Genomic DNA, 27,783 nt, shown 5'->3' with positions numbered 1-27,783 from the left:
GGATTGGGGAAATTCTGGTTTTGATTCCTTGCTCTCTCAGAGGCTTCACTCCCATCCCACCCCACGCTCAGGCTTTGCTGCTGCCCACCAGGAGCTGATTAAATGCAGGGAAGTCAAGGAGAGCTTGAGATTCCCACTGCAGCTGTGCTGGATGTGGCAGGATGTGGCACAGCCCAAAATTCCAGGCAGCCTAAAATCAAATTAAAGTTTCCCAGCGTGATATTTTAGGAGGGGGAGGAAAAAAAAAATAATAAAAAAAAGAGATGGGATAAAAGAAAAACCCTAAACAAAAAGAGCCCCCTGCAGAGTTCATCTGGTGGATGGAGTTACATTAAGTGAATGGAAATTAAAGGCTTTTCATAGAGATCTTCAGTATAATTTGATGGAAGACTTTAATTATTTCAAAGTGCCTAAGAAAAGGAGCTTGGAATGATTTCGGGGAGGGGAGGGGAGCTCTCATAAAAATATCTCTGTTCAGCAGCGTTTTGAGCTGTTGTTGGGCTGAAAGGCTGCTGTCAGCTCCAGGAGAGGGATTTGAAAATCCTGTGCCCCCCATCCCTCCCCAGAGAGCAATTCCTGCCTGAGTGGCAGCAGCCTGGGAAGAGAGGGACAGGCAGAGAGAGGAGGAGGCTGCAGGAAGAGCAGAGACTCGAGTGCTGCCAAGCAGCTCCTTTATCAGCTTTCCCAAGGCTCCTGGCTGGGAATGGGAGGATGGCAGGATGTGGGGAATTGGGATCTCTGCTGGTGTCTCAGACAGAGAGAGCATCCCCTCCTGGCACCCCGGGGACATGGTCCATTGTCGTCGTTGTGCTGAAGTTGTCACTCATCCAGTTCTGGCTTGGACAGCTCAGGAATTAATGGGTCCTTGTCTGCTCTCCAGGTTGACATAAATCCAGGGATCTGGAGGCTGTCCATTCTTTCCCTGGGACTTGGATGCTGTGCTCCTGCCTGCAGCCTGGCTGGCTTTGAGGCAGAAATGTGGCCTCTTCAGGCTCAGAATGCTCAGTGCTTCCAACTCCTCCTCCTCCCCAGACACTGAGATTCCTGTCTCCACCTCCCCGTGCTCCTCTCTGGGACAGGGAGGGCAGGAAGCTGGAGCACTGGGGGCAGGACTGTAAGGAATCAGATCTAGAATCCAATATTTAGGTTGGAAAAGACCTCTAAGCCCATCGAGTCCAAGCTGTGCCCAATCCCCACTTTGTCCCCAGCCCAAAACACTGATTGCCACCTCCAGTGATTCCTTGGACACCTTCAGGGATGGGAACTCCAAACCTCCCTGGGCAGCCCTTCCTGCACTGAAAGGGTTGTTAAACACTGGAATTGTTCCTGACCAGAACTCTGCCCCCTATCCGTGGACCTCCCTGCTCCTCTCAGAGCTTCTGCTGGGCTGAGACTGGAGGACAGAGTTGATATCAAGGAATGGATTTGAGCTGGCCTGAGTTAAAATGCTGTGGCAAACCAGCTGCTGTCAGTCCTGCAGATTCAGGATCCTGCAGATCCTGTGCTGGAGGATGGCAGTGAGGAATGGCAGTGGCTCAGTCCGACTGGGGATCTTCCCTGGTTCCCAGGAGCTGCGCAGCAGCAAGGATTCCCCATTAAACTCCAGGATGCTTTTCCTTGCTCTGCATCTCACCCTCCCTTCTGATGGTCCTGATTTGGCTCTGTGAGGGTTCTGTGAGGACTCTGTGCCCCTCTGGCACATCAGGCTGAGTGCTGGATGATAGCACCACACTCCTCTGCAGGGATGCTCTGAGGACAAACCCTGCCAAGGATTTGGGAATCACAAATGCACAGGGAATGCACAACCAGCTGGGATAAACAGGGGGAGAACAGCAAGATCCATGCCCAGGGAATGAGTTCCAGAGCAGGGGAAGGCAGGCACTGATCCCTCCTCCCCGAGGAGTGCTGGTAGCCATGGGGATGGGAGAAAAGGAGGATGCTCTGCTGCAGGTAGGAGTCAGGGAAAAAAGGACAGGAACTCATCAGCTTGTCTGCACCAGGCAGCACAGGAGGGGAGCTGCTTCCATTTCTAGTTTTCCTGAGTGAGCACTGTCAGGCTCAGGGTGAAGTAAATCCAAGCAGGGAGCTGTTGGGATGAACATCCACACTGAGGGAAATGAGCTCTGTTTTTTGGGGGCTTGGATGAGTGCAGTGGTGCAGGAGAGAGGGAGCAGGCAGTGAGCTTGAGAGAGAAGCTGGATCTGAAGGGGCTTTGTGCTTTTCATGAGCAGCTCCCTGGAAATGCTGCTCAGAGAGATCCTGCAGGATGGAGTGCCTGAGCCTGGTCAGAGTTAATTCAGCACCTCAGTAACAGCAAATAATGCACTGTTTATTGCTGAGAGTGTTGTTTTTGGGTTTTTTTCCCCCTTGATGTGTCAAAGGCTTTCTGCACCGCTTGTTCTTTGCTGCATTCCCTCGCTGGAGCTGCTGCTGGAGGAACAGCAGTCTGTGCTGTGCTCTTGGCCAGAATCCTGCCTGGTGTCACTGCAGGACTTGGGGCTGTGCTTTCACCACTTTGATTTCATCAGATCAGCGTCCAATCCCATCCTTCCCACACCCCACGGGGTGGAATTGGAGCTCTCTGTGAGCCCCCATGGATAATGCCAGATCAGGGGCAGAAATCCAGGTGTGGCAGAGCCTTCCAGATGTGCTGTCAGCCCAGCTGCTGGGGTGGAGAGTGGGGGCACAGAGCTTGCTGTGGGTTCAGGGCAGGGCCTGTTCCTCCACCAGGAAGCCCCGAGGTGCTGGCAGCTGGTTTTGTGTTGAATTTTAGGCTCTGTTTGCACACACCAGGCTGTCCTTGCTGTGTTAATAAGAGGGTCACCATCTCACCGAGCTCTTGGAGGGTTTGTTGTTGGAGCAGCAGCACTTCTGGGGGGTGGCAGAGAGAGAATTACCTCCTGATGTTTGTGATTTAATCCAGGCTGGGCATGGAGGGGAGGAAAAGCTGCATCTGATCACAATCTGATCACGATCCTCCATCCACCTTCAGTGCTGTTCTCTCCCACCAGCAGTATGGAAGCTACTTCTGGGAAGGAATAATGTGGATTTTAGAATTAACAGCTTTTTTTGGATGGGGGGCAGGGGGAGACTCAGAGGCTGCCAGGCTGACAGCAGTCAGCAGCAATCAGCTGGGCTCATGGCTACTGGGCAGCTGGAAGAGTTTGGAAGCCTGCTGGGCTCCAGACTGCTCCAAAATGAGCTGTGCTGAATCACAGCCACTCCAAACTCCCTCTGCTTGGAGCAAGTGAATTCCAGAGGGTGGGGGGAATAAAACGCAAGTGGTTCCTGCGAGCTGGGGAGTTGAGGCAGCCTGGAGAGCTGTTTGTGCCTCGTGGCTGAGCTCAGTAAGCTCTAATTGATGATTTTCCCTACATTTAGGGCATGCATAACGTCCTTCCCTGGTGGATTCATTGGTGCCTGATGGGAGCCGAGCTAAACACGCAGCCTTTCCCTCTGTGAGGAGATCCTTCTCTCCTCTAGCAGGCTGTTATTTCATGGAACTCAGAGAAACTGAAAGTTTTATGAGCCTGCATCCCCATGAAATTGGCTGGGAGCTCCAGGTTGATGGAGGATGGGCACAAAAATGGGTGTTGAAAACCCAACTGTTCAAACCTCCTTTTCTCTGTCGTTGAGACACAACCAGAAGTGGCTGGATGAGAAGGAGCAAATTCAGGATGTCACATTCCTGACTCCTGGTGGCTCATCTGGCCAGACAGGCTGTGAGTTTGGGCTTGAGGGTGGCAGCTGCGCTGGGAGGTGGTGCTGGGGCTTGGATGCATTTTAGGTCAAGATGCAAACATTAAACTTGGGCTAAGCCTGGTTAATGAGGACAATATATGACAGAGCTGGAGGAGAGTGATGTGATGAGGCTTTTCAGAGTTCTCAGCTTGGGCATCACTTGGTGCTTCCCTCATTTAACCAGAATTGATGTCAGGGCAGCGATGAGAACAACCACAAAGCCAGCTCTGGGAAGGGCTGCTCCTCGCTCAGGTTGGAAATTGGACATCAGTGATGAGGATGAGCACTCTGGGAGCAGTTTGGGGATGGCTGCTGAGCCAGGAGCACAGCCAGCCTGGAGCAGCAGACAGCCAAGGTGGGCACAGTGCATTTGTTGAGTGAACAGAGTTGTTTTCCACGCTGAGATGATGTCCTGGGCCCTTGTGGGGCTCTGTGTCACACTTTGTTAACGAAGCCAAGTGATCTCTGCTGGCTGCACACAGAGCCCCTGGGGAAAGCCAAGGCTGTGGTGTCACTCTTCATCTTGTAGCACACTGCAGGCAGGAGTGAGAGGGAGGAAAACCTCCTCAGGTGTCTGTGAGATTTATCCCATGCTTGGCTCTTGGCTCCATCTGAGCCGCAGAGTCACAAAATGGTTTGGGTCTGAAGGGACTTTGAAGCTCATCTCCTTCCAATGGATAACTTCAGCTGGATCAGGTTTTGGAATCAATGCTGGAATTTTTTGCTGGCTGTGGGGTTTTCCTCAGGGCTTTAATTGGTGTGGTTTTCATGGCAGTGAAAGCCCCATTAGCACTCCTGGGGGTCTCTAGAAGAGCTTAGATCTCCTGCATGGGTGGCTCTGTCTGGGCAAGCTCTCCTTAGAAAAAAACCAGAGAAATTATGAATAATCCAGGCAGAACCACACGTGAGATGTGGAACTGCCCAGGAATTGTGTCTGTGAAGTGCCCAGATATTGGAGAAGCAAAGGATAAAGCAGGCAGAGAGGAGTTCATCTCGAGGCTTATGAAACTTGAGTGGTGCTCAGTTCCAAAGCACTTCTTGCATCACCAGGCAAGCTGCTCTGAGCCCAAATTTCCCGTTATGCAAAAGGTTCTCCAAGCTTTAAATAAACCCACGAAAGGCCATGAGACAGGGAGGGGAGCTGGTGAGAAACTGAGAGGTGCCAGAGCCAAGACTGGGGAGACAAGTCATGTCTGGGAGTGAATTTTCTGTGCTGTTGTGGAGAGGGGAGAAGCTGAGCAGGTTGTTGCCAAGGCTGTGTGTGTGAGGGATTGTCTGGCCCAGGAATGTATCGACAGGCAGGAGAGGAAATTTCCTTTTGTCAGCCAACATTGCCTCTTTTCTGTCCTTTCCCCATCCATCCCTGCTCCAGGGATGCTCCTCCTGCTGAGCCAGGAGGGTGAAAGCTCCTTTGCCAGGGAATCTCTGCTGGATTAAAAGAAAATCCAATTCCCTCAGGCTCACATCCCCACCAGGGAGGGAAGTTAGCCTACAGTACCCCCAAAAACCACTGAATACTCCACTTGGCTGGCTGGTATTTCCCCCAGAGGCAGAATTCCCCTCCTTGATGTGGGATTTGGAGTGTGGCTACAAGAAGCAGAGGATAAATGCCAAGGCTGCCCATTCTCCTCCATCCCTGTGGGCTTTGGGTGTTTCATCTCAGCACCACAGGAGCACTGCACCCCTAATTGTTGAACAATTCATCAAACCCGTGCTTTTCTGCCCTGAAATTCCTTTCTTCCTTCTCTTTGCCTTTGCTGCGAGCAGCATGAAAAGCTTCTCTCATGCAAAATAATGCCTTTAATTGCAACATCACACACAAGTTTGGACTTTGATTCTGCCTTCCTGTGCAAGGCTATTTATTGCTGCATTATTCTTTTGCATCTGGTGGTTGTGTGCAGCTGCGCTGGTGCATCAACATCTTCCAGCTCCTGGATTTTGCTCCTCTCCTGTGAATTTTGCAGGTTTCCTTGCTCCCTTGTGCAGCCTCTGCCCCCCAAGCCTGTCACCCCTGTGATTTTTGTGTGTCTATTCTCAGCCTGGCAGCTGTCCCTGTTCTCACCTCCTTTCCCATGCATATGCTTTCTGTCATCCAAACGCACCCCCAGCAATCCCTGCTCCACGAAAACACACAAATATCATCTCCAGCCATTCACAAACTGCCTCAAAACCCAGCCTTTTTGGAGCTCGTGGGGATCAACATGTTCTTTGGGTGGTAGATGGGAGATTAATCCATTTGTTTCACTTCCAGTTTTGGCAGCAATAAAAAGGAGCAAACCCAGCTTTTTGGCCATAAAGCACTTCTCACAGGTTGACGTGGTAGAAGCTGCTTTGTTTTGCTTGCTTCTCCCTCTTGAATCTGCCAGGGACTCTAAGTTAAATAAATAGATTATTCTCCTTGCTGTAGCCCAGAGATCAGGTTGATGCATTTAAGAGCTTTCTCTCCCTCTGGACTCCTGAGATGTTCACAGATCCGATTCATATTTTAGAACTTCCTTCATGTGTAAAGAGCCTCGTTGGTAGCAGCAATTCTTCACTAACAGCAAATAGGGCTTCGTGCTCCTTGGGTTTCTTTTCTTCTGAGAGAGCTGAAAATTTTCCATGAAAGCATTTTTTTGATAAAAGGAGATTTTTTTTTTTTCCATGTGGAAAAAGAGCAGCCTTTGGAGAGGTGGGGGAACTGTCTGAAACCTGAAGGTCTCCTTCAAAAGGGGAAGTTGGTATTTTGTGACACTCGGTGTGTTCAAGGTGGAATTACTGCCACAGCTAAACGGCTGAGAGGTTTCCAAAATTGTCTCCACTTCTCAAAACACAAGAGTGGCACAACTGGAGAAGTCATTGCTGTTGAGGAGGGGAAAATGGCTTTCTGAGCTGCTCTGTTTGCTGTGATCAAAGGTTATGCACTGGATGTAAGGAAACCTCACAAAGGAGTGTTTTGAAGCAGCTCTTTCTGAGTGCAATCCTTGGCAGGTTATAAAATTGGGGTCCTGGGTGGGTTTTTCATCCAAGGTGTTCACACACATCATGGTTTTGTAAGAGACAGGCAGGGAGGTTGGAAGAATTAAAGGTTTAATGCCAGCCAGGTACTTGGATCTGGCACTGCCCAGGGAAAGAGGTTTTGCTAAAATAGCTAAAATTGTGGGGCAACTTCCAGCAGCCCAGGTTGCTCCAAACCCCATCCAGCCTGGCCTTGGACACTTTCAGGGATGAAGCAACACTGCAATATCCATCTGAAAAAACCACAGTGGTCTGTCCACTATAACAAAACTGAGACTCCAAAACTCAATTGGAATCCATTTGCTGGTTTAAAGCTTTTTTTCTTTTCCCTGGTTAAGCTTCTGATGAATCCCAGGCTCTGGCTGTGCTCATTTATTCAGAGTTTCTTTGCAAGGAGACTTGTTGAGCAGCTCAGATCCTGCTCACCTCACAGTGTCCCCAGGCCACCTCAGCTGGAGAGATCAGTTTGCATTCCCCTTTCCCAAAATACCCTCCTGTCCTGCTGTATGCAGTGCAAACTCTGCTCTCTGCCTCACCAGAGCTGCTTTAATGGAAGTGATGGCCTGCAGAGTGGGCAGGAGCTGAATAAATGTGCCATCAAATGGGCCAGGAGAGCCTCTTCAGATGAGGAAAAACATGAGAAAAACAGCTGTACTGGAGGGGTTTGTGCCTGCCAGGGGTGGGGAGGCAAACAAAGCTTTTTTTGCTTCTTTTAAAATGATTTTTAACAACTTTACCCAAGCAAACAACCCTCAGCGTCGTGTTTTGGTTTAGGACAGAATGGTTTAGGGTTGAGGTGCTGTGGTCAGCTCTGTCCCCACTTTAATGACAGACTCCTGTCCTTCCCAGCTGGAAAATCCCTGCTTTTCTCCTCCCACCTGCAGCCTCTCCTCTCCCCCTGCCTGGTGGTGATTTTTCCTTTCTGACAGCAGCTCCAAGCCAATTAGGAGTGTCTCACACAGCCCTCGCTGTGGGACACCACTGTGCTTTTAGCTGCTATTGTTTGTTAATAAAAATAAACGCTGGGCACTGAAGAGGGAGGAAATCCCACACGGTTTTGCCTTTTCCTCGGATTTTTAACTAGCTGATGGTCACATTGAGGGAGGTTCTGACAGGTGATGTCAGGAGGGATGTGCTGGGGGATGTTGGTGTCCCCAAGGTAGCAATCAGAGCAGAGGGTTGATATGGGGCTGAAGCACAGGGAAAAGTGGGGCTGTGCTGCTGCCAGGAGCAGGAATTCTGCATGGGGCAGATGGAGATTCATCCTCTCTGTCTGGTGGAGCTCATCCAGGTGACGCCTGATGATTTTTGGCCTTTGCTTTTTATATACCTTTTATACATTTTCATATCCTCTTTATATTTTCTGTACCCTTTATACGTTCTTTGTACCCTTAGCCTCCATGCTGGTAATTCTTGCAGTCTGATATTCCACCTTAGTTTTGGGGTCCTGCAAGGCAGAAATACCAAACATTCTCAGTAAGAGGCCAGAAACCCCTCATAATTTGAAATTTCAAAACTTGAGGTTTCAGCCTTGGTTGAAACCTTCTCTCTGGAACATGTTTTGTAAACTGGGCTCTAGCCTCATGTAGGGGGAGAATTCTTAGAATAAAGGGACAATTACTTCATTTATTAAGCTTCTTATTGGGGGATTTTAGACAGATATGCTAATTTGTAAAGTCTGTAAAACTGTATATGCATTATACAGTGTGAGTGTATCTCGGTGTGTTCCACCTTTGAAAAGCTGTGCTCCTAAAATCCTATTAAATACAGACATAAAACCCTTTTACCCCTTTAACCATGTCTGCCTCAGAATTCTAAAATCAGCCAAAAAGCCACAGAGATGGCTCTGCCAGGGAGGGCGAGCAGGGTTACCCAAAATTTCAAATATTGGGGTATTTTACTCCCAGTGCTGCATGAATCCATCACATTGTGTGTTTTCTCAGAGTTTTCTTGGTTTTAAAGGAGGGCAGAAAGGCTTTAAAGGAGGGCAGAAAGTCAGGGCACAGCAGCTCAGAGCTGCATCTCCCAGGGCTTTGCACTGCCAAAATTCCCAAGCAGCTCAAACCCACTCCAGGACGGACTGAGCTGCCCCAGCAGATGATTTTGATGCTGTAATGGGATTTTTGTGGGCAGGTGGGGTTTTCACACTCATAATTCACTCTCTGTGCCAGCAGAGCTCTCAAGTATTGACCCAGCCTGGGAGGGCCTGATGGGTCGTGTGATAAATCCACGGAGGAGAGGAAAATTGAATAAAGATGTCCTGTGACTCAGCCAGGGCTGAAGTCTCCTTGTGCTCCCAGGGCTGATAAGGAGGGGGGAAATCAGAGATAGCTGAGCCTCCGTGCAGCCTGGCTGAGGAATTAGCATGGGGACACTTTTTATCTCTCAGCGGGGATGGGAAAAGTTGATCAGGCTTTGCTAATTCTGGGGAGGATGGAGAAGGGTGAGATGAGAGGGCTCAAGGCTGGGGAGAGAGAAAGTTGGAGGAAATAATCCACAGGAACGAGAAATGTCAGGAATGCGTTTGTCCTTCTGCTTCACTGCCTCCAGAATTCTTTTCTCCTTGAAGTTTTCTTGCTTCTTTTTCTGGAAGTCACGAAGGGCGGAGGGAAAAAAAACCAGAGAAGAGGGGGATAAAAGAACACAGCTAGGAGAAAGAAAATAATTTTTAAAATCCATTTTTTGTGTCAGCTGAGCAGCTGTTTATCACTAATATCACACTTTGGGATGGGATGGGATGGGATGGGATGGGATGGGATGGGATGGGATGGGATGGGATGGGATGCCCAAGGTTCCTTTGATCCCCTTGGCACCTGGAGATCCCACAGGTTCTGTCCTCCCCCTGGTGAATCCACCCCTGGCCATGGTGTGAGGACAAAGAGAGGAGGCTGAGAGCAGAGCAGGCTCTTTAATGCTGATGAAATCTAAAAACCAGACGTGGCTTTTATAGGAACATAGAAATTGCCAGACTGGAACGGAGCTGTTTCATGTTGTTAAGTATCCTTTTTAAGCACTGGCTGCTTCCAGAGGCTGTGTGAGGAGCTTTGCCCCAAGGGTTGATTCTTCCAGCCCTCAAAAATCAGGAATTCACCAATTCCTTGCAGCATGAAGGGTTTACACCCCATCCAAAACTTAATTTTTCTTTTCCCCCCAAATTTACCACTGTAATTCCAGCCATTCATCCTCTTTATAGATGGCAATCCTTCTCAGCCTGGCAGAGCTTTTCTGACTGCAACAATACCTCGTGGTAATGATTTACCAGTGCTAATTATGCCTTTTTTTTGCCGAGCAAAACATATTGGTGCTGGCTTTAAATGGAGTGATTTTTCAGTTTAATTGAACTTACATCTTCGTGGCCCCAGGGCAAGCTGGCAATGGAACTCTCCCCTCCCCCTGAGACACTTTTTTGGAGCAACAGCCACTTGTTGAGATGTTTTTCTGGTTTTTCAGGTCCTTTCCTCCTCGGCTGCTCCATTTAAACCCAATCCTCCCAGCAGATGAAGCCTTACAAAAATCAAGAGCTCTCTTTGCCTGTCGAAAGAATGAAAAAAGGCCCTGTTAGGTTGTTTGTTGATATTCCCCGACAGTTTTCCCCCCAATTCCTCGCTGCTCTGCAGCTGTTAAATTTGTTGTCTCAGCTGCGAGGATCACTCCAGCTTTGCCCGAGCTGCATTTTCTCACCATTCATCAAACTTCTGGTGAGGCAGAGAGAGATCCATCAACACCAAAGCTCCCTCCAAACTCCTGCTTGGCTGGAAAAAAAAAGCCAGCCTGGAAAAGGTGGAATTCACTGCCAGGTTTTTCCAGGGTGTTTGTGGTTTCTCAGCTTGCGGGAGAAGGCGTGGGGTGGGGTTTGCAGTGCGGGGTTGCATCGGGATAAAAGTGATGTGTTGGGATTTTTGGGAAGCCTGGCTGGGGATTTTGGGAAGCCTGGCTGGGGATTTTGGGAAGCCTGGTGCTGGCACTGCTGGAGATGCTGAGCCCTGTTTGGCTCCAGGGCTTGCTGGGGACAGATGTGACAGGAACAGGTCATGCAGGGTGATTTTGGAAGTGATTTTGGAAGTGTGGACAGAGTGTGGACACTTCCCATCCCTGGAAGTGTCCCAGGCCAGGTTGGACAGGGCTTGGAGCACCCTGGGACAGTGGAAGATGTCCCTGCCCATGGCAGATGACCTTCAAGGTCTCTTCCCACCCCAACCACTCCATAATTCCATGAAATAACAGTGGATTTCTTGAACGTCCTTGTCAGGCTGTGCAGAGGGAACAAGCAGAGAAGTGGCTGCTTTTCAGGGATATCTTCATTATCTCCATGGCAGCTGCAGCAGAGGGGGTTTTTTGGGTGGTTTTTTTTGCCATTTAACATTTTATTCTGCCTTTTGGCTTTTGCTCTACTGTCTAAGAATTTTTTCTGCGGAAATCTCCAAATAGCAGGGCGCTGTGGCGATAGCACTGAGGAAGAGCAGCAGCTCACAGAATCATTAAAAATGTATCAGTAGTTTCAGAAGCAAGTTGCTCCCTCTCAGAGGCAAATCGTCCATAATTCTGCTTGGTATTTAGAGACTTTTATCTCCGCAGAGAACGCAAAACTCTCCAGCGCAGCCCTGATTTATGTTATTCTCTCGAATTTTCAGAGCTGAAGATGAGAAAAAAAAAAGGGGGCTTAGCAGGGAAAGAATTAGATATTTGTGCTACACAGAGGGAAGCCAGGGGTCAGCTCGTGATCCAGCAGCTTCTCACCTCCCACCCCGAAGGACCCAGGGAACTCTTTCCCAGCCATCCCACTCTTTTTTGGGATGCTCTGTAGACAGCTGTCCATCAAGCAGCTCTCCCAGCCTGCTGTCAGTGCAGGGATGAGGAGCCACCAGAGCAGGAGCTGTAAATGCACAGCTTTCGACATGTTCTGGGTGGAAACTGCAGCAGAGGAAGCTGGTTGGATTTATTTTCAGCCGGCTGAGGATGAGTCTGGGATAAGTCATCTTCACGCGCGCGAGAATTAGCGCGGCAAGTTGCTAAATGGCTTTGTCTCCTCGGGGGTTTTGTGGCTTCTGAGGTTTTATATTTGTGCTGCACGAAGGAAAGTTCTCCTCCTCCCCTCTCAGAGTGCAATTTGGGGCTGCACTGGGGTGGACACCCCACGGTGCCACAGTTCCTTGGTGCCCCTGGGGGGAATGTTTGACCACAATTTGTGGGGAAATGAGAGACTGGTGGATGCACCTTGCAGCTGGAAGGATTTGGGAGGATGATGAGCTCAGCGAGGCAAAAATGAGTGTTCAGTGAGGGAATCTGAGCTGTGCTCAGCACCCTTCAGTGCCTGAGTTTAGGGAGGAGGAGGCAGGTGGGGCCTTGGTCTTTGTTTAATTTGAGAGTAGGAACTTTGATGCTGGGCTAGGAGGAAAATCCTCCCTCTCCTTATCCTAAATCCTGAATTCCAACATCTGTGCAGCTGTGCTGGCAGAGAATCATCCTCATGTTCCACTCCCCAGGTATTCTGCAATCACCAGATGGTCTGTGGGCACAGCTTGTGGGATCCTGCCTTCTTTCAGGCAGGTATTTCCCTCCTGTTAGGCTGGAAATTGAGGGATTTGTTCCCCACTTTTCCCAGTCCTGGTCTGAGATTCCCCACCTGATGCTTTAGTTGAGCTGTGGCAAGGAAAGCACACTGTAGGGTGGCAGTGCAAGAAGTAGGACCTAAAAAGAACTTTAAAAGACCTTAAAAAGGGGGAAAACAGGACTGTGAGTGTTGGAATGCAGCTTTAGAGCCAGAACTGAGCATTAGGATGTTTTTTGGGTGGCAAACCTCGAACTGCCCTTGATTTCCTGCTGTCTCCATCCCTGTTTCCCCAGGGAAGGGATGTCTGTGGGTCTGTGTGCCCCACGAGCTCCAGTTCCACGTTCCAGGCTCTGAGTGAATCCAACATCATCCTGCTGTTTTGTCAATACCTTGGAAAGTTTGGAAATAACTGCTTTAAAGTGCTCAAATGATACCTTGCTCCACAATCTGTCTCTGCTGCTGCCAGCACTTCTAAGTAACCAATTTCCCATGGGCTTAACCTTTTAGGACTTCTCTTCCCCAGGAATTACTCTGGAACTCCCACTGAAAAGAGAAAAAAAAAAACTGAGAAAATTGCTGTTGCCCTTCACAGAGGTGGCTCATGATTTCTAGGTGGTTTTGGGGAGTTTCTGGCTTTTTAAAAATGGGTTGAGCGTGCTGAAATCAGGATGCTCTTCCCATGCCTGACTGACAGCTGAGCAATGAGATCCCTCAATTTTCTGGGATGGAGAGAACTGGGATGCAGGAGGCAGAGCTGCTGGTGGGAGATTCCCAAGGGAGGAGTGATCCAGGAAGAGCTCAAACCCCAGGGAGTGGAGATATCCCAGTGCTCCTTGGATTTTCTTTATTTCTGCCTCTGTATTTCCTGTCTGTGAGAGGGGATGGTCCCTGTGGAGAGTGCTGAGATAAGCTGGAGGAAGTCTAAATGTAATCTAAAAATAGATTAATTGAAAAATTGCAAGCAAAAAGCTGCGTCTCCCTCGGACAAAACTCCTGGTAACTTCAAAGGCAGATTAAAGACTTTGCCTGTGTCAGGACTTCGGGATTTGGCCCAAGAAGGAGACAAATGGAACAGTGTGAGAATGTTTGCCAGCAAGCTGGAGAAGGGAGAGATAAGGTAACAGATGAAACACTCAAAGTCAGCATTTAAGGACATTGCTGCCCGTGGAGATAATTTTATCAACTCCAGAGACAACCACTTTTTTTTTCCCTCTATAAAGTAAAATCTGCCCTTTACGAAGCTGTTTAAAATCACATTTGTAACAAATTTGATTAACTGTGCTGCAGGAAGCTGCTGGGGGACAGGCAGTGCCAGGATCTGTGTTAATCACGAGTTTGGGGATTCTCCACCTCCTGCCCTTCATTTCGGTGGTGTTTTGACTTTGGAACTTGGTGGTGAAACCTTGTGTGAGGACAGAAAATGATGCTCTTGGTGTTGTGCTGAATCCTCTTGTTCCTGAAAGGGCTGGAAGGAGGTGAATTGTGGTGAGGAATTGGTTTCTAGCTTGGCGAGGCCAAATGTCGCTGTTGAGCCGCTAGCAGAGAGAGAAGACCCAGTTCTCCGTGTGGCATAAAAGAGAGCATTTTATTATTTAATTCCAACTTATATAGACTTTTCAAAGGTCACCCAGATTGGTCAGTTTGAAACCTCCCCCTAGGCAGATTGGCCAGGTCTGAACTGTCCAGATCTCGAGACACTGTTTTTAATAACATCCAAACTTTATCTTTGTTTATAAAACACAGGAAGAAGGGAGAAAAGAATTCTCACGGGAGAGGTCTGTGCTAGCCACAGCCAAAGTGACTCTGTGCCTCCTAAACTCATCCCTCAAGTCATGTTTTGCTATGAAAATATTTTGTCCCATCCCAAGCCCAGAAGTCAGTATTATATAATGAGCTGCAGGCTGCTTTGAGTGCAAAAAAAAAGGGGGGGTGGGATGGGTGAGAATAGAAGTCAGAGATGTGACTCAATATTGATTTCCACTTGTTTCTGTTGAAACGCTAAAAACGCCAAGATGAAATATTTGGACTTTTCCTCGTGTTTCTTTCCTCTTTTTTTCTTTTTTTTTTTTTTTTTTTTTTTTTTCCCCCCTAGAATCTCTCTGCCCAGTTTGATTCCGAGCCGTGAATAATTCATAGTCTGTAAATAGCTTCCTCCTCCTCGGGTAAATAGAGCCTTTGTCCCCAGAGCTGGGCGAGCTGAGCTGTGTGATGCTGCTGGGAGAGCAGAGGGGCTCACGGGGCTCTTTTTGTGCTTTTCTGCAGAGTTATGTCATGCCCAGACCACCGCAGGGCTCCATGAGGATTTATGGAAGATGCTCCGTGTCTTGGCGCCTCTGGTGCTCCTTCTGCTGTGGCTGATGAGGATCTGGGCCAGTCCCCATTCCCTGAGGATTGGTGAGTGCTCACCTGGCTGGGAGCTGGATGGGTTGGTCTGCAGGGATTTTGGGAAAGGAGAATGCTCCCTGCCTTGCTGGGATGTCCCTGTTCTGTTGGGGTTGGCGCTTGCTGGGCTCCTCCTTGAATTTTGGGAATGTTCTCTTTCATTTTGTACATGAAATGCTGTTTATGGTGAGTGGATGCATTTAGTTCCTTCCTGCATTTTGGGAATGTTCTCCTTCCTTTTGTAAATGAAATGTAGTTTATGATGAGTTGACATGCTGAAGCTCCTCCTTGAATTTTGGGAATGTTCTCCTTCATTTTGTAAATGAAATGCAGTTTGTGATGAGTTTACACATTGATCTCCTCCCTGCATCTTGTAAATGTTCTCTCCTTCCTCTTGCAAATGAAATGCAGTTTATGATGAGTTGACACACTTGTTGAGCTCCTCCCTGAATTTTGGGAATGTTCTCCTTCCTCTTGTAAATGACATGCAGTTTATGGTGACTTGACAAGTTGAAGTTTCTCCCTGAATTTTGGAAATGTTCTCTCCTTTCTCTTGTAAATGAAATGTAGTTTATGATGAGTTGACTCACTTGCTGAAGTTCCTCTCTGTGTTTTGGGAATATTTCTTTTGTTTTGTAAATGCAGTGCAGTTTGTGATGAGTTGACATGCTGAAGTTCCTCCCTGAATTTTGGGAATGTTCTCCTTCCTCTTGCAAATGAAATGCAGTTTATGATGAGTTGACACACTTGCTGAGCTCCTCCCTGAATTTTGGGAATGTTCTCCTTCCTCTCGTAAATGAAATGTAGTTTATGGTGAGCTGACATGCTGAAGTTCCTCCTTGGATTTTGGGAATGTTCTCCTTCATTTTGTAAGTGAAATGCAGTTTATGATGAGTGTGGACACACTTGCTAATCTCCTCCCTGAGTTTTGGGAATGTTCTTCCTTTTGTAAATGAAATGTAGTTTATGGTGAGTTGACCTGCTGAAGTTCCTCCCTGAATTTTGGAAGTGTTCTCTCCTTCCTCTTGTAAATGAAATGCAGTTTATGATGAGTGGATGCACTTAGTTCCTCCCTGCATTTTGGGAATGTTCTCCTTCCTTTTGTAAATGAAATGCAGTTTATGGTGAGTTTACACATTGATCTCCTCCCTGAATTTTGTAAATGTTCTCTCCTTCTTCTTGCAAATGAAATGCAGTTTATGATGAGTGGACACACTTGCTGAGCTCCTCCTTGCATTTTGGGAATGTTCTGTCCATCCTCTTGCAGATGAAATGCAGTTTATGGTGAATTTACGTATTTGCAATGATTTTCATGGCGTTAATGTTGCTCCTCCTGTGTAAACTCAAAACCCCCCCTCAAAGCCACACTGAGGAACTAAACTTGCTCCCTGCCATGTCCAACCCTCTCCTCAACTCCCCACAAAATGAAATATTTCTCTGTCACAAACAGAGATGACCAGAGGATGCTCCAGCCCAACCTGCCCCCATTTAAGGGGTACCACATGAGCTCTGATAACCCCAAAACACTTGTAAGGAAGCCCCAAAAAATCCAAGCTCCTTTGGGCTGCATTAAAAACCACTCAGGAAGAGGCACCATCATTTCCCCTGGCTGCCTGTGCGGATTAGGGAACAGAAATGCATCCAGAGACCTCGTAATGAAACTCAACAGAGTATTGACACTTTGCTCTGTTGTTTAGAAAGGAAACTGCTTCCCCTGGCTGCTCCCTGTGGAGCCAGCAGCTGCCTTGATCAACTCTTTGTGGAGGATAAGCAGCTAATCCATTCCTGTCCCCATTTGCAGCTTCCACAGGTGACACACTCCAAGTAAAATTACTTCTCCCCTCTGCCAGCAGAGCGTGAAGCAGCTCAGGAAATATGGGCAGGGAGGGTGTGAGCTGGCAGGAGCCTGGCCAGGATGGCTTGGTGTTTTATGGCCCTGGCAGGTGTGATTCATGGGGAGAAATCCCTGCACCATCCCAGCTCTGCTGCCTGCATTTCACCTTGATGGGCATGGTGGCTAAAACAGGGATTCCCAAAACAGGGGGCTAGACTGAGTTAGGAGAATAAAAAGCAGATTAATTTATTAAATGCCTTTAGGTACATTTAGGGCAGACAGAGCCTAGAGAGGCTACACCCAAAATGGACAGTGAGTCATGAGTTCTTCACATTTTATAAGTTCTGTCTATTAACATATTGAGCCTCAATTCTCCAATTACCCCTTCAGGTGATGATGTCAATCACCCCAGGTTTGCTCCCCCAGTTCACTGTTGTTTAGATGTTTTGGGGCTCTGAGGCAGCAAAGTGTTCTTTAGTTTTCCATCTGCAAATTGGAAAAATTTTGTCTAAAATGCTGGGAACAGAGGTTTTCAGCACTTTATATGGAGCCTGGAGCTACACACCAAAACTACAGATACATGAAAAACAGAAGCTAAAAATCCTTAAGGCATCAGGCAGATCCTCCACTTGAGGCAGCAGGCAGGGATGGGAATGGAGGGTGAATTACCAGCATGCTGGGAGTGAAAATCATGCTTTATGGGGAGCATTGTGGGGTTTTGGGAGTGTGGGGAAAAAACAGAGCTGCCAACTTGGTCTCTGTTTGTTCCCCACCTCCCTAGACAGTCCAGAGTGAAAGGTGAAGGTTTGGAGACCTGTGTGACACCTGGGGCTGTGCTTTGAATCTTTTAAGGACTGGAAACTCCAAATCTGTGCTGCAGCTTCCAGGTGGGAATAGCAGCTGCCTTCCAGCTTGGTTTGGTTTGGGGGTTTGATGAGTGTTGTTTCTTCGAACCACAGTTTCATTTTTATGGCGCCTCCAACAAAAAAGTTCATAAAAATAAAAGTGCAGAATAAAAAGAGGGGAAAATTATTACCAGCAGCTCTGAAATCATTCCCAAATGCATGCTTTTGGCAAGGCAGGGAGATATGGTATCTGGCAACATAAATCAGTGCTCTGCGTGGGGAAGGAAAAACAGACCAGCAAGACTATTTAAATATTCAAAGAAAATGCAAGCTAACATTTAAAACAATCCTGAAATCCATCTGATAAAAGCTGCTGAAATGCCCAGGGATAGGATAGGTAATGGGAGGCGTCAGGGTGGTTTCTCCACCACCAAAAAGAGATTATTGGCTTGCAGGCAGAAGGAAACACGGTGCTGAGTCAGGACTGCTTGGCCTGAGCTTCCCTGCTGCTGCTTTTTTGGGGTTTGGGGTGGATCTTGGCCCTGACATCCCTCAGTGGAGTCTGGAGGCAGCAAATTGCTTCATCTCTGAGCACACAGTGAATTTCTGCTGGCCTGGGCAGACCCACAGCGAGTGTTGCATTGCAGTGAGAGGCACTGTGTGTGTGAGGAACTGAGCAGAATTTGGGCTACAGGGTGACCTTCCTGTGCCTTTGGCTGCACAGGAGCAGCCTGGAGGCTACTGAATGCTCTATTTCTCTTGATACACAGGGGGAAAAACCATCAGTGCAAACCTGTTTTTTCAGCCTTAAAAATGTTTGTTCCCTTCTGATCCAGCCCTGGAGAAAATCTCCTTGCTCACGTTGTTCTGGAGGCCTTGGTGGGGAAATCCAAGTCTAAAAGCTTTATCCAAAACGGTGATGTTTTACTCAGAATGTCTTTTGTCAGTCAGCTCCCTGCTCTGTCTGGGTGAATTATTATCTCCATGGACCTCAAAAGCTGGATGTGATCAGGGAGTGAAGGAGCAGGCAGGGATGGGGATGTTCTCAGCAGTTTTAAGAGCTCTGGGAGAGAAGGAATTGCCTCCAGGCAGCCCTGCAGCCCTTGGAAAAACCAATGCAAAGCCTCCCAAAATATCCTGGGACCCAGGAGCTGATGCTTGCCCTGGCACAGGTTGTGTTGCATCCAACCACCCCAAAAACCAAAAGCCACATCCAACCACCCCAAAAACCAAAAGCCATCAGCTCCCACCTGCCCTCCAGAGTGGCATCTCCCCTGGCCCTGCTTTCCTGCCAAAAAAAACGAGGTGTGGAAGCAATTCTGGGTTTGTTTTTCGCCTGTTCACTCATGCTCAAGGAGGTGTCAGGGAATTTGCCGGAGTTATTTACGGAGTTATTTACTCGGTCTCGCCGAGCAGAGCGGCTGTGCCCTAAATTGGCATTCTCTGCCTTGATTCATGGGGTGTGTGCTAACAGCTCCTTCCAAATTCACACCCCGGCCGGAGCTGCAGTTTTATCCAGGGCATTGCCCTCACCAGCAGCAGGGTCTGACCCAGGATCTGCTGGCAAACTCCTCCTGCAGCCTTTCAGGTGCTCAGCTGAGATTCTCTGTCCATGAAAATCCCTTCCCTCCCTCTGTCTCACAGCTTGGCAAACTTTAAACAACAGCTTTAGCATTTAAGGGTGTTTTTTGGGGTAAAATGTGATGTTTTTCTGCCCCACACCCAGAGATTGTGGCATTAAGGCAGTTTTTTTGGGTGAAACTTGGTGTTTTTCTGGACTGTGCATCACCACTGGCTGAGCTGTCATTGCTGTCCCAGTGCTTGGTGGTTTCACCCACCAGAGAAGCAGTTTGTGCTCCAAGTCTCCGTGAATCCAAACTGATGCTGGGGGTGGCACTGGCAGTGTCACTCTGGGGTGTTTGTCCTTGTTTCCAGGCATGATTCCAAAACTGTGGAGTGCCTGAAGGGCTGTGAATCTCCTGTGTCTGCTCTGGGTGTGTAATCATAGAACTGGGGAATGGTTTGGGTTGGAAGAGACCTTCAAGATGATCCAGTGCCACCCCTGTCATGGGCAGGGACACCTTCCACTGTCCCAGGGTGCTCAAATTCCATCCAGCCTGGCCTTGGACACTTCCAGGGATGGGGCAGCCACAGCTTCTCTGTGCCTCACCACCCTCACAGGGAGGATTTTCATCCCAGTATCCAATCTAACCCACTCTCTGTCAATTTAAACCATTCCCCCTTGTCCTGTCACTCCAAACCCTTGGAAATATTCTCTCTCCATCTTTCCTGCAACTCCTTCAGGTCCTGGAAGGTTGCAATTAGCTCACCCCAAATCCTCTCCTCTCCAGGCTGAACAATCCCAATTCTCTCCAGAAAATATTCTTGGGATCCCCCAGAGCGTGTGGAGCTGTAGGAAAACCCTGGCATTTAACTGTGAGTGCTGAAGGAGGTGGGAAGAGGCAGACTGGAGCTTTCTGTGCATCCCTGTGGTCGTGTAGAGCCCTTTTCTTCCCAGCCCTTCCGTGGGTAGCAGAGCATCGTTTGTACAGCCCTGAATGTGTGTAATTACCCTCCCGAGGTGTTTATGATGTACTCAGCCACTTCTGCAGTGACTAAAGGCCCCAGAGCTGCCCTGGTGGATGCAGTTTGTCCACCGGTGTGTCTGAACTGGAGGACTGAGACAAGTTAGAAACGAGCATTAAAAACTCGAGGCAAAAGCGAATGCCAGCGGCAGTGGAATTGAGGAGCATTTAGTTCAGCTCCCTCAGGACACACAGAACATCCTCCTGCAGGCGCTGCAGGGAAGATCCCACAGGGCAGAATTAGCATTTTAAAGGGTGCTGGTGGCTCTGATGAGGTGGGTGAGGAAGGAGGGTGCTGATGTCAGCAGGTAGCAGATTTTTCCTCCCAGGTGTGGGGCTGAGCTGATGTGGGGAATGATGATGATGATGGTGAGGATGATGATCCCAGCCATGCCTTCCACTGCAGGCAGGGAGGCTGTGTGTTTGTGGAAGGTTCTGTGCCATCCCAGCTCCTGTCTGCAGCTGCCTCACACAGCTTGAAACTCCTCTTTTCCCTCCTGCTGGGAACATTTCACACACACAAAGCACAAACTCCTTTTTTTCAGCGCGGCGCTGCCTTATCCCAGCCCTTTGTGGGTGATACTGATGGATCTGGGATAACGTGGCCATGGATTTGCTGTTCCCCGGCAGAGGAATGGCCTTAGCCTGGCTTTGAACCCAGCCAGGCTGCTGGGAGCAGCTCAGAGCACAGGAACAGTCTGCAGGGCTCACATGGTGGTGCTGTTGCTGGAAAACCTTTCCACTTGTCATTAGGATTAGTGTTTAATCCCAGCCTGGCTTGGGGAGTGGGGTGGGAGGAGGGTGTAGTTATTGGGATACAATATTAATATTTTCCTCAATATTAAAAAGACCAAGTTAAGTTAATTAAAGTGGATTCACAGTTATTTATCATTTGCTGCTGGAGAGCGGTGAAAGGTAGAGAAAAATACAATATTCATTCGCAACCTGCCCTTTAATTTTGTTCTGATTATCCTTCTAGGAGAGTGATGTCTTATTTATGGGTTTTGAGTTATGTGCATCAATATTTTTTTTTAAAAATACACCTGTACAGATGCCAGGCCCTTCAGCAAAGCCTCATTTAGACTTACAGTGAATCACAAATGTTGATTCACAAACAGTTTGGGTTGGAAGGATAGCAAAGATCACCCAGTTCCACCCCATCCATGGACAGGGACATCTTCCACTGTCCCAGGCTGCTCCAAGCCCTGTCCAGCCTGGTCTTGGACACTCCCAGGGACAGCCACAGCTTCTCTGGGCAGGTTTTATCCTTGGATTCTTTGCAGTTCTCCATGGGTATTCCTGTGTTCCAGCACAGTGGCTGCCACTCCCCATCTCCTTTACCCTTCCTGTCCTCAGTGAGCTTGAGGCAACTCATCCACAGAGGCTATTCTGAAATAAAATGAGACAGTTTTTATTCAGGAAAAGGCAACTAAAACTCTTCAAAGAGGAGCTGGTGACTGCTTTGGTCGTTCATCTAGCCTGTTTTTCTCTGGAAAGATCTGGTGAGAGGTGTTTCCCCGGCAGCTTTTGGTGCAGGGCAGCAGGGCAGGGTGCTGAGGCTCAGCTGAGGCTCACTAGGCAGTCGCTGTCTGCAGGCAGGAGGTTCACACAGCATTCCCACCGAACCTTTGGATGCAGATTTCCCCGGGGCTGTGCTCAGCATCCTGCAGGCTGCAGAGGCAGGAGGCTCATTAGCACCACGGGAGTGTGAGAGAAAACTGCGGGAGGAAGGCGAGCGCTTCTGAGAGGGAGCAGGGATGAGCCACGAGCTGGTTCTGGAGGGGTGAGGAAACCCTGGGGGATCCAGAAATCCTGAGGGATCCACAAATCCTGCACCCCTGGTTCATTTGGCTTTGGTTTTAAGCACTGAGAAGAGGCTGCCTGGCAGGTTGACAGAACTGGGTACCAAAGAGGGAGGGATTGATGGTTTCCTCCACCGTGGAGGTTTTTTGCATGGATTTTATTTGATGCAAGTTGGATGCGTTTGGCTTGAAAATCAACCCAGCCTCATCCTGCAGGGAAAAGTTGGGGAAAAAAGAGGGGTTTGGTGCAGAGCAGCCCTGAGAGAGGAAGGTGACCATGGCACTGGGCAGATCATGCCCAGCAAAGCAGTGCCCCTTGCCTGGTGTGGGAGGATTCTGTGCCTCTCCAGGCTGCAGTTTTGCCACATAAAATGTAATGAGCTCCTCGTCTCCAGCAGAGGAACCCAGCACTATAATAATATGAATAATAAATAATAAGCAGATTTATATTTTAGATCAGTGCCACAGGGCATGGAGTGAGGCGGGACGTGGATTCAGCCAGACAGATCATCTCTTTCCATCTTTTGCACCTCTGTGGCAGAGTTATTTCTCCTGATCTGTTCCTATTCATTAATGTCCGAGAGGCAGGTTATATTATCCACCCCAAGAGGCCTTTAAGCTTTGTTTTGATTCATTATATATCCACATACATATTATATAGATATAGATCTCTCTGTGCAGAGCAGCTGGATGGGGAAACCGGCTGGTAGTTATGGAAAAGAGCCACGTTACTTAAGCAGCAAATCAACGTTCTATTTCTTCACTCTCTTGTTTATTGAAAGCCATTTAGCCACCAGCACGGGGGAAGCTGTGGTGCCCCTGGGCACTGCAGCAGCTGCTGCCCTGTCCTGCGTGGCTTTGTGGTTTTGGAAGGTGACCGGGTGGGAAGCAAGTGATAATTCAGCTGGAAAAGGGAATTTTAAGGAGAGGAGCAAGGCAGAGAGGGGTCAGTGGGTGGAAAGGTCACATTTGTCTCTTCCAGGCACGGTCCTGTGCTGTGGCAGGGTGACAGAGGACAGGCATGGAGAGGTGCATGTGCAGAATTCTGTATCAAAGGTCTGTTTTTTTACATTTGTTCCTGAATATTAAACATTCTCCTGGAGCCAAGGATCAGGATCTGAGAGTCATGTAACTTGTTTTATATCTAAATACTGTTCCTGCCCCTGGGCAGCACTTTGTGTATTTAGCTGCTGAGCCACTGTTAATACAGATCTTTCTGCTTCACACAGAGAAAGCTACTGATAGCATGAGCTACTCCGCAATTTCTTTCATTATTTTTTCATATATATATGTGAATAAAAAAGTCAATTACATGAATGAAAGATCCTTGGTTGCCTGCCTAAACAGCTGCCAAAATGAATTCCAACTCGGAGCCAAATTCAGCGAAGCTGGAGTTTCTGCAGAGAGCTCCAGCGTGGCGTGAGATGGGATTGTGCATGAGGCTGCATGACAGATCCCTGCCCAGCCCCTCGCCCCTGGCTATCCGTGTGGGCAGGAGCAAGGATGGATTTCACTCAGGGTTGGATTAAATCTCCTCAGAGCCCTGCTGGGGTGAGTGTCACCTCCCTGCTGAGCAGCTGCCTTGGCAGCTCAGGGCACATGGGGACTTCATGGCAGCCTGGGTGATGCTGAGCTCCAAATCCCTTCCTCCCCCCAGACCAATTAACTTGTGTGTAAAGAACCATCTGAAGCGAGCTGGAGAGTTTTGGGGATGTGAGGAGCTGGGTGGAGTGGGAAAATCTGGATAAATCAGGAGCAGTTCTGGGAATGACTCTGAGGATGAGGCACCTCTGGATGGTGGCTGAAGAACACCTTGGTTTTAGGGAGCTGCAGATCTGTGGTGACCATGGTGGGATTTGAAGGTCCTTTCCAGGCAGTGAGGGGGAAGAGAGCCTTGCAGGTTTTAAGCAGATGCCAAATTTCCTCAAGGTGAGTTGAGACAAAGCCGAATTTGTTAGCTGGGAGCTTTTAGAAGGGAGAGAGAGGGATGTTCTGGGAAGGGAGAGGATGGCAGATGGGAGAAGGAGACAAAAAGCCTCTCCAGCTCCAGGCTGTTGGAGCAGAGCTGAGATCCAACCCTGTGAGGGCAAGGAAGGGTTTCTGTGTCGTTCTCAGGGTTTATCCCTCCTGCTCTCTAACTCTTGGCTCATTCCCTCTCCTTGCTCCATGGATGGGTGGATTGCAAGCTCAGGAGCTCTCCAGGCTGCCACGTGCCTAGAGCTGAGCTCAGCGAGGTGTTAAAGCCTTCTCACCCAGCTTCAGGCACTGCAGGGCTGCTGGGCAACCTTCCCAAAGAGGAGGTTTTGACCCAGCAGGGCACTTAGCTCGAGTGCCCCTCTGCAGCTAATAGCTGCTGGCTGGGTGTCAGATAAACACAGCCCTGCAAAGCTGAAATCCCAAATCGCCCTGGCTCGGCTTCAGCAGCTCCCACTCTCCATGTCCAGGTGTTAGGGAGCATGGAAAAGAACTTGGAAAAGTCCCAATGCCAGAAGGGGAAAACAACCTGCTGACACAGCAGGGGAAATGGTGGGTTCTGCCCTTCCCTTGCTGCCAGCTTTGTGCTCCTCTTCCTCCTCTTCCTCCTCTTCCTCCTCTCCCTCCTCTCTGAGACCAAAGTGAGATTGCTGGAAATAATGCTGAGAAAATAGGGGAGAGGTGGGAGGAGCTGAAAGAATGAAATTTGCTTTTCTGTGGGCTGTCAGCTGTGAAAAGCAGGGGAGCACGTGGCAGAGAAGGACAACACCCAACCCATGGCACAGAGGGCTGTGAGCAGGCAGGGAAAATGGGTGTTTTTTGTTACTGAGACAACCATCCAGGAGGATTGTGTCCCATTAGCGTGGCATCACCTCCCAGAGCCGTTCTTTGGGGTGCTGTTTGGAGAGGAGAGCAGTGTGGGCAACCTGGGGAGCAGATCTGGCTGGAGCAGAGCTCAGAGCCCAGGGAATGGCAGCAGAGGTGGAGCTGGGAGGGCTCTGAGTTCTCCAGCCCTGCCAGATGAGGGCTGTGGGTGCCAGGAGGCTGCAGGCTCATTTTCCCAAGAACATCACTAATGAATTCCTCTTGCACCTCCAGACACTGTAGGGGCTTGGAGAGGCTAAATGGAACTTCATGGGAAAGTGATGGCTGAATGTCAATGCTGCTGTCGAAGCCAATTTGGGAGCTGGAAAGTGCTAACAGAATTAAGATTGTTAAATGGAAATAAGTCTACTTGGTTGAGATAAAACAGGGCTTAAATGAGTGAAATTATCAGTGGATTACCCTTGTTAGAGCACTGCCTTATTTAATAAACTGGGTTTTAATCTGCTGTGAGCATTCCTGAAGGGAGAGCTGAGCAGAGGAGGTGCATGGATGTGCTGAAGGGGAAGAACCAGCTGTGCCATGAACCTCTAGAATGGAGCCACAGCAGTCATCATTTGCCCAAGAGTGCTTTGTTCTTTCCCAAGGATCTTATTCACTGCTGTAGAAGTGGATTGATCTTTGTTCAGGTGTTTTTTTGTGCTGGCAGAGCTGCAGTGGGATCATCCAAGAGTGGGAATCACCTTCTGCTGAGCTGACACCTCTGGGCTCCACATTGACAGTTCTAGAGCTCCATCCTTTTTGGGGTGAATTGATGCACTCAGAGCTCCCCTGGAGCCCTGGAAAGGAATGATGCAAAGAGAACAACCTCTTGCTGCATTTAGGAGGCAAAGAGAGTGCTGGAAACCTTGAGTGCTGCACTTTTACCCAAAGAGAGAGTGCAGTAATTATTAATGGCCACTGATTACCTGAGCTTTACCTGCCCACCTGGCTCAGGGCAGATGTCACCTGTCACCTCATGTGTCCTCCTGACCATCTCTGCATGGCAGCCCTGAGAGCAGAACTGCTCCAGATGCTTCTAGAATTGCCCCTGGATGGAGGGAAGGAAGGACCTGATCTCCTCTTGGCACTTTTGGGACTCTGCTCTTGGCTGCTGGAGCTCTGAGCCTGGAGGTGACAATCCCTGGCTCAGGGGGAGCATCTGGTGCAAGGGACAAAAGCACAAGGAGGGATGAGGTTGGATTTTCCTCTTAGCTGTGCAACCCTGAGGTTTCAGAACATCTTGTGTTCTTTACTCGGAGGATTTGTGAATTTTCATTCTTACTTTCAGGCAGTTTTGAGGGAGAAATCAGCTCCAAGTCCTTGGTGGGTTGGGAGGCTCAGGTGGGATGGAGGAATCTGGGATCAAATTCCAGCCCAGGCTCTGGATAACCCACCTGGATTATGCTCTTATCTGTTCAAAGGAGACTGTCTCTTGTAAATATTATGTTTTTGGTAGCCTTGTTGCTGTCAGAAGGGCTGATCAAGCTGGCTACAGGCAGAGCTGAGCCCATCCTGGAATTTTATCTTTACCTGGGCTGTTGCAGCAACCTGGTCTCTATAAATGCCTAAAGTTCTTGCACATCGTGCAGCTGAAATTGAGTTTGGGGGGAATTTAGAGCTGGCAGAAGGCAAGGAAGGGCTCTGTGTCCCCAGTCAATGTCCCCACTCTTGCTGTGGGGATTGCTGCTCCATCCCTGTGCTGTCCCACCTTGCAGATTCCCAGGAGCTGGGCTGTCCTCTGGAATTATCCCTGCTTCCCTATCTCAGAGGTGCATCAGGATGGATGCCTGAGCTCTAGCCCCAGGCTCATCCCACATCAGCTTAAAAACTTCTGTGATCTCCTCGCCAAGCCCAGGGGGCAGCGAAGGCTGCAGAGCTGTGATGTGGCGTCAGCCTGGCTTTGTCTGAGGATCTCCTCATTCCCCACACATTCCACCTCTCCCCGACCCCGATGTGCAGCCTTTGTAGCGCCCAGGATCTGACAGGATTGCTGCTTTTGGGTTCATTTCTGTGCACATTGTGGTGTTGAACTTCTGACATCTTCCAGCTCGTTCCAGATCTGATCCACAGGAACTCCAGCTGGCCCTGATCTCAGCCCTTCCTTCCCCTGCAGAGAGCTTTTCTGGTCCTGCTCAGCTGCCCCTGCCTGTCCATATTCCCATTTTTCCATTCTGCTCTTTGGCTTTGCCACTTCAGGATGTTTTGTTCCACTTCAGGATGTTTTGGCAGTTGCAGACCTTTGGTGTTTATTATCCATTGCGTTTCTATCCATTCCAGTGGAATTTTTTGGCATTCTTGTTTCACTGGGAAGAGGAACTCTATCCTCCCAGCAATGCTCAAAAATCCCATGATCTTTGTGATTCAAGGAGCATCACCAGGGTAGGAGGAGAGGTCTGAGCTGACCAGCTCGGGTTTTGGAGCAGAAATCTCATTTTGGTCTGCTGGGGTTGAAATCCTGCTCTTCCCTCATGCATTTAAATCCCATGGAGCATCTCATTAGGAGCAAATGATGCCTCAGGCAAGTGGAGCTGTAGAAAAAGTAATCTTTATTAAGCACCCTCAGTGGTCAGAGTTGCTTGATGAGCTCTGGAGTTTTATTTGCAGGCAGCTGGGGTTGTTGTTGGGCAGGAAAGGCTCTGAACTCTCTCCAGTCCCTTTCTCCAGTTGCTGTTTTCCATTTCTGCTCTCAGTCCCTGCAAACACTGCTGGCAGAGCTGGTGACACTGAGAGCAAAAGGAGTGGGAGAGGCTGGGTGTGATGAGCCAGGAGCACCAGGAGGGATCCGAGGTGCCTGCAGCTCATCCTGGGGATGATTTCCAGAAAAAAGATTCCCAGGAATTCTGGGATTTCCCAGGAAAAAAGGTGTGGAGAACCCTCAGACTGAGGTGGCTTTTGCTGGTGAGCCAGAGAGGAATGGATTGAAGAGCTGTGGAAAATAAAGCAAGACATGGGGTGTGAGTGAAGGTGTTCACAGCTCAGGTAACCCTGAGCCTGTTGGAGGCTCAGGGTTGGATATTTCCAAATTAAGCTGCTAAATGTGGAATTTCTGCTGCCTTTGCTCCTCCTTCTCCCCACAGTTTCCCCAGAGAAGCTGTGTGTGAATCCCTGGAAGTCTCCAAGTCCAGGTTGGAGCACCCTGGGACAGCAGAAGGTGTCCCTGCCCATGGCAGGATGGGACGAGATGATTTCAAGTTCCTTTCCAACCCAA

At 48.9% G+C, this 27,783-nt stretch overlaps 1 protein-coding gene across 5 annotated transcripts in view; it reads left to right on the top strand.

The window, feature by feature from the left end:
- The window catches only part of GRIK4 (glutamate ionotropic receptor kainate type subunit 4), a 176,719-nt gene that overhangs the window by 45,810 nt on the left and 103,126 nt on the right, over positions 1-27,783 (top strand). For all 5 annotated transcript variants that reach the window (XM_085081567.1, XM_085081565.1, XM_085081569.1 and 2 more), the window contains exon 2: positions 14,552-14,683. In XM_085081567.1, the coding sequence (XP_084937693.1) occupies positions 14,602-14,683 (82 nt within the window). In that variant the 5' untranslated portion in view covers positions 14,552-14,601. The remainder of the gene's footprint in view (positions 1-14,551; positions 14,684-27,783) is intronic.

Source organism: Lichenostomus cassidix, chromosome 24 (assembly GCF_008360975.1).
Source record: "Lichenostomus cassidix isolate B80296 chromosome 24, HeHo_3.0, whole genome shotgun sequence".
NCBI lineage: Eukaryota > Metazoa > Chordata > Aves > Passeriformes > Meliphagidae > Lichenostomus > Lichenostomus cassidix.
Note: the sequence above shows the minus strand (reverse complement) of the source record. Positions and strands in the feature narration are given on the sequence as shown.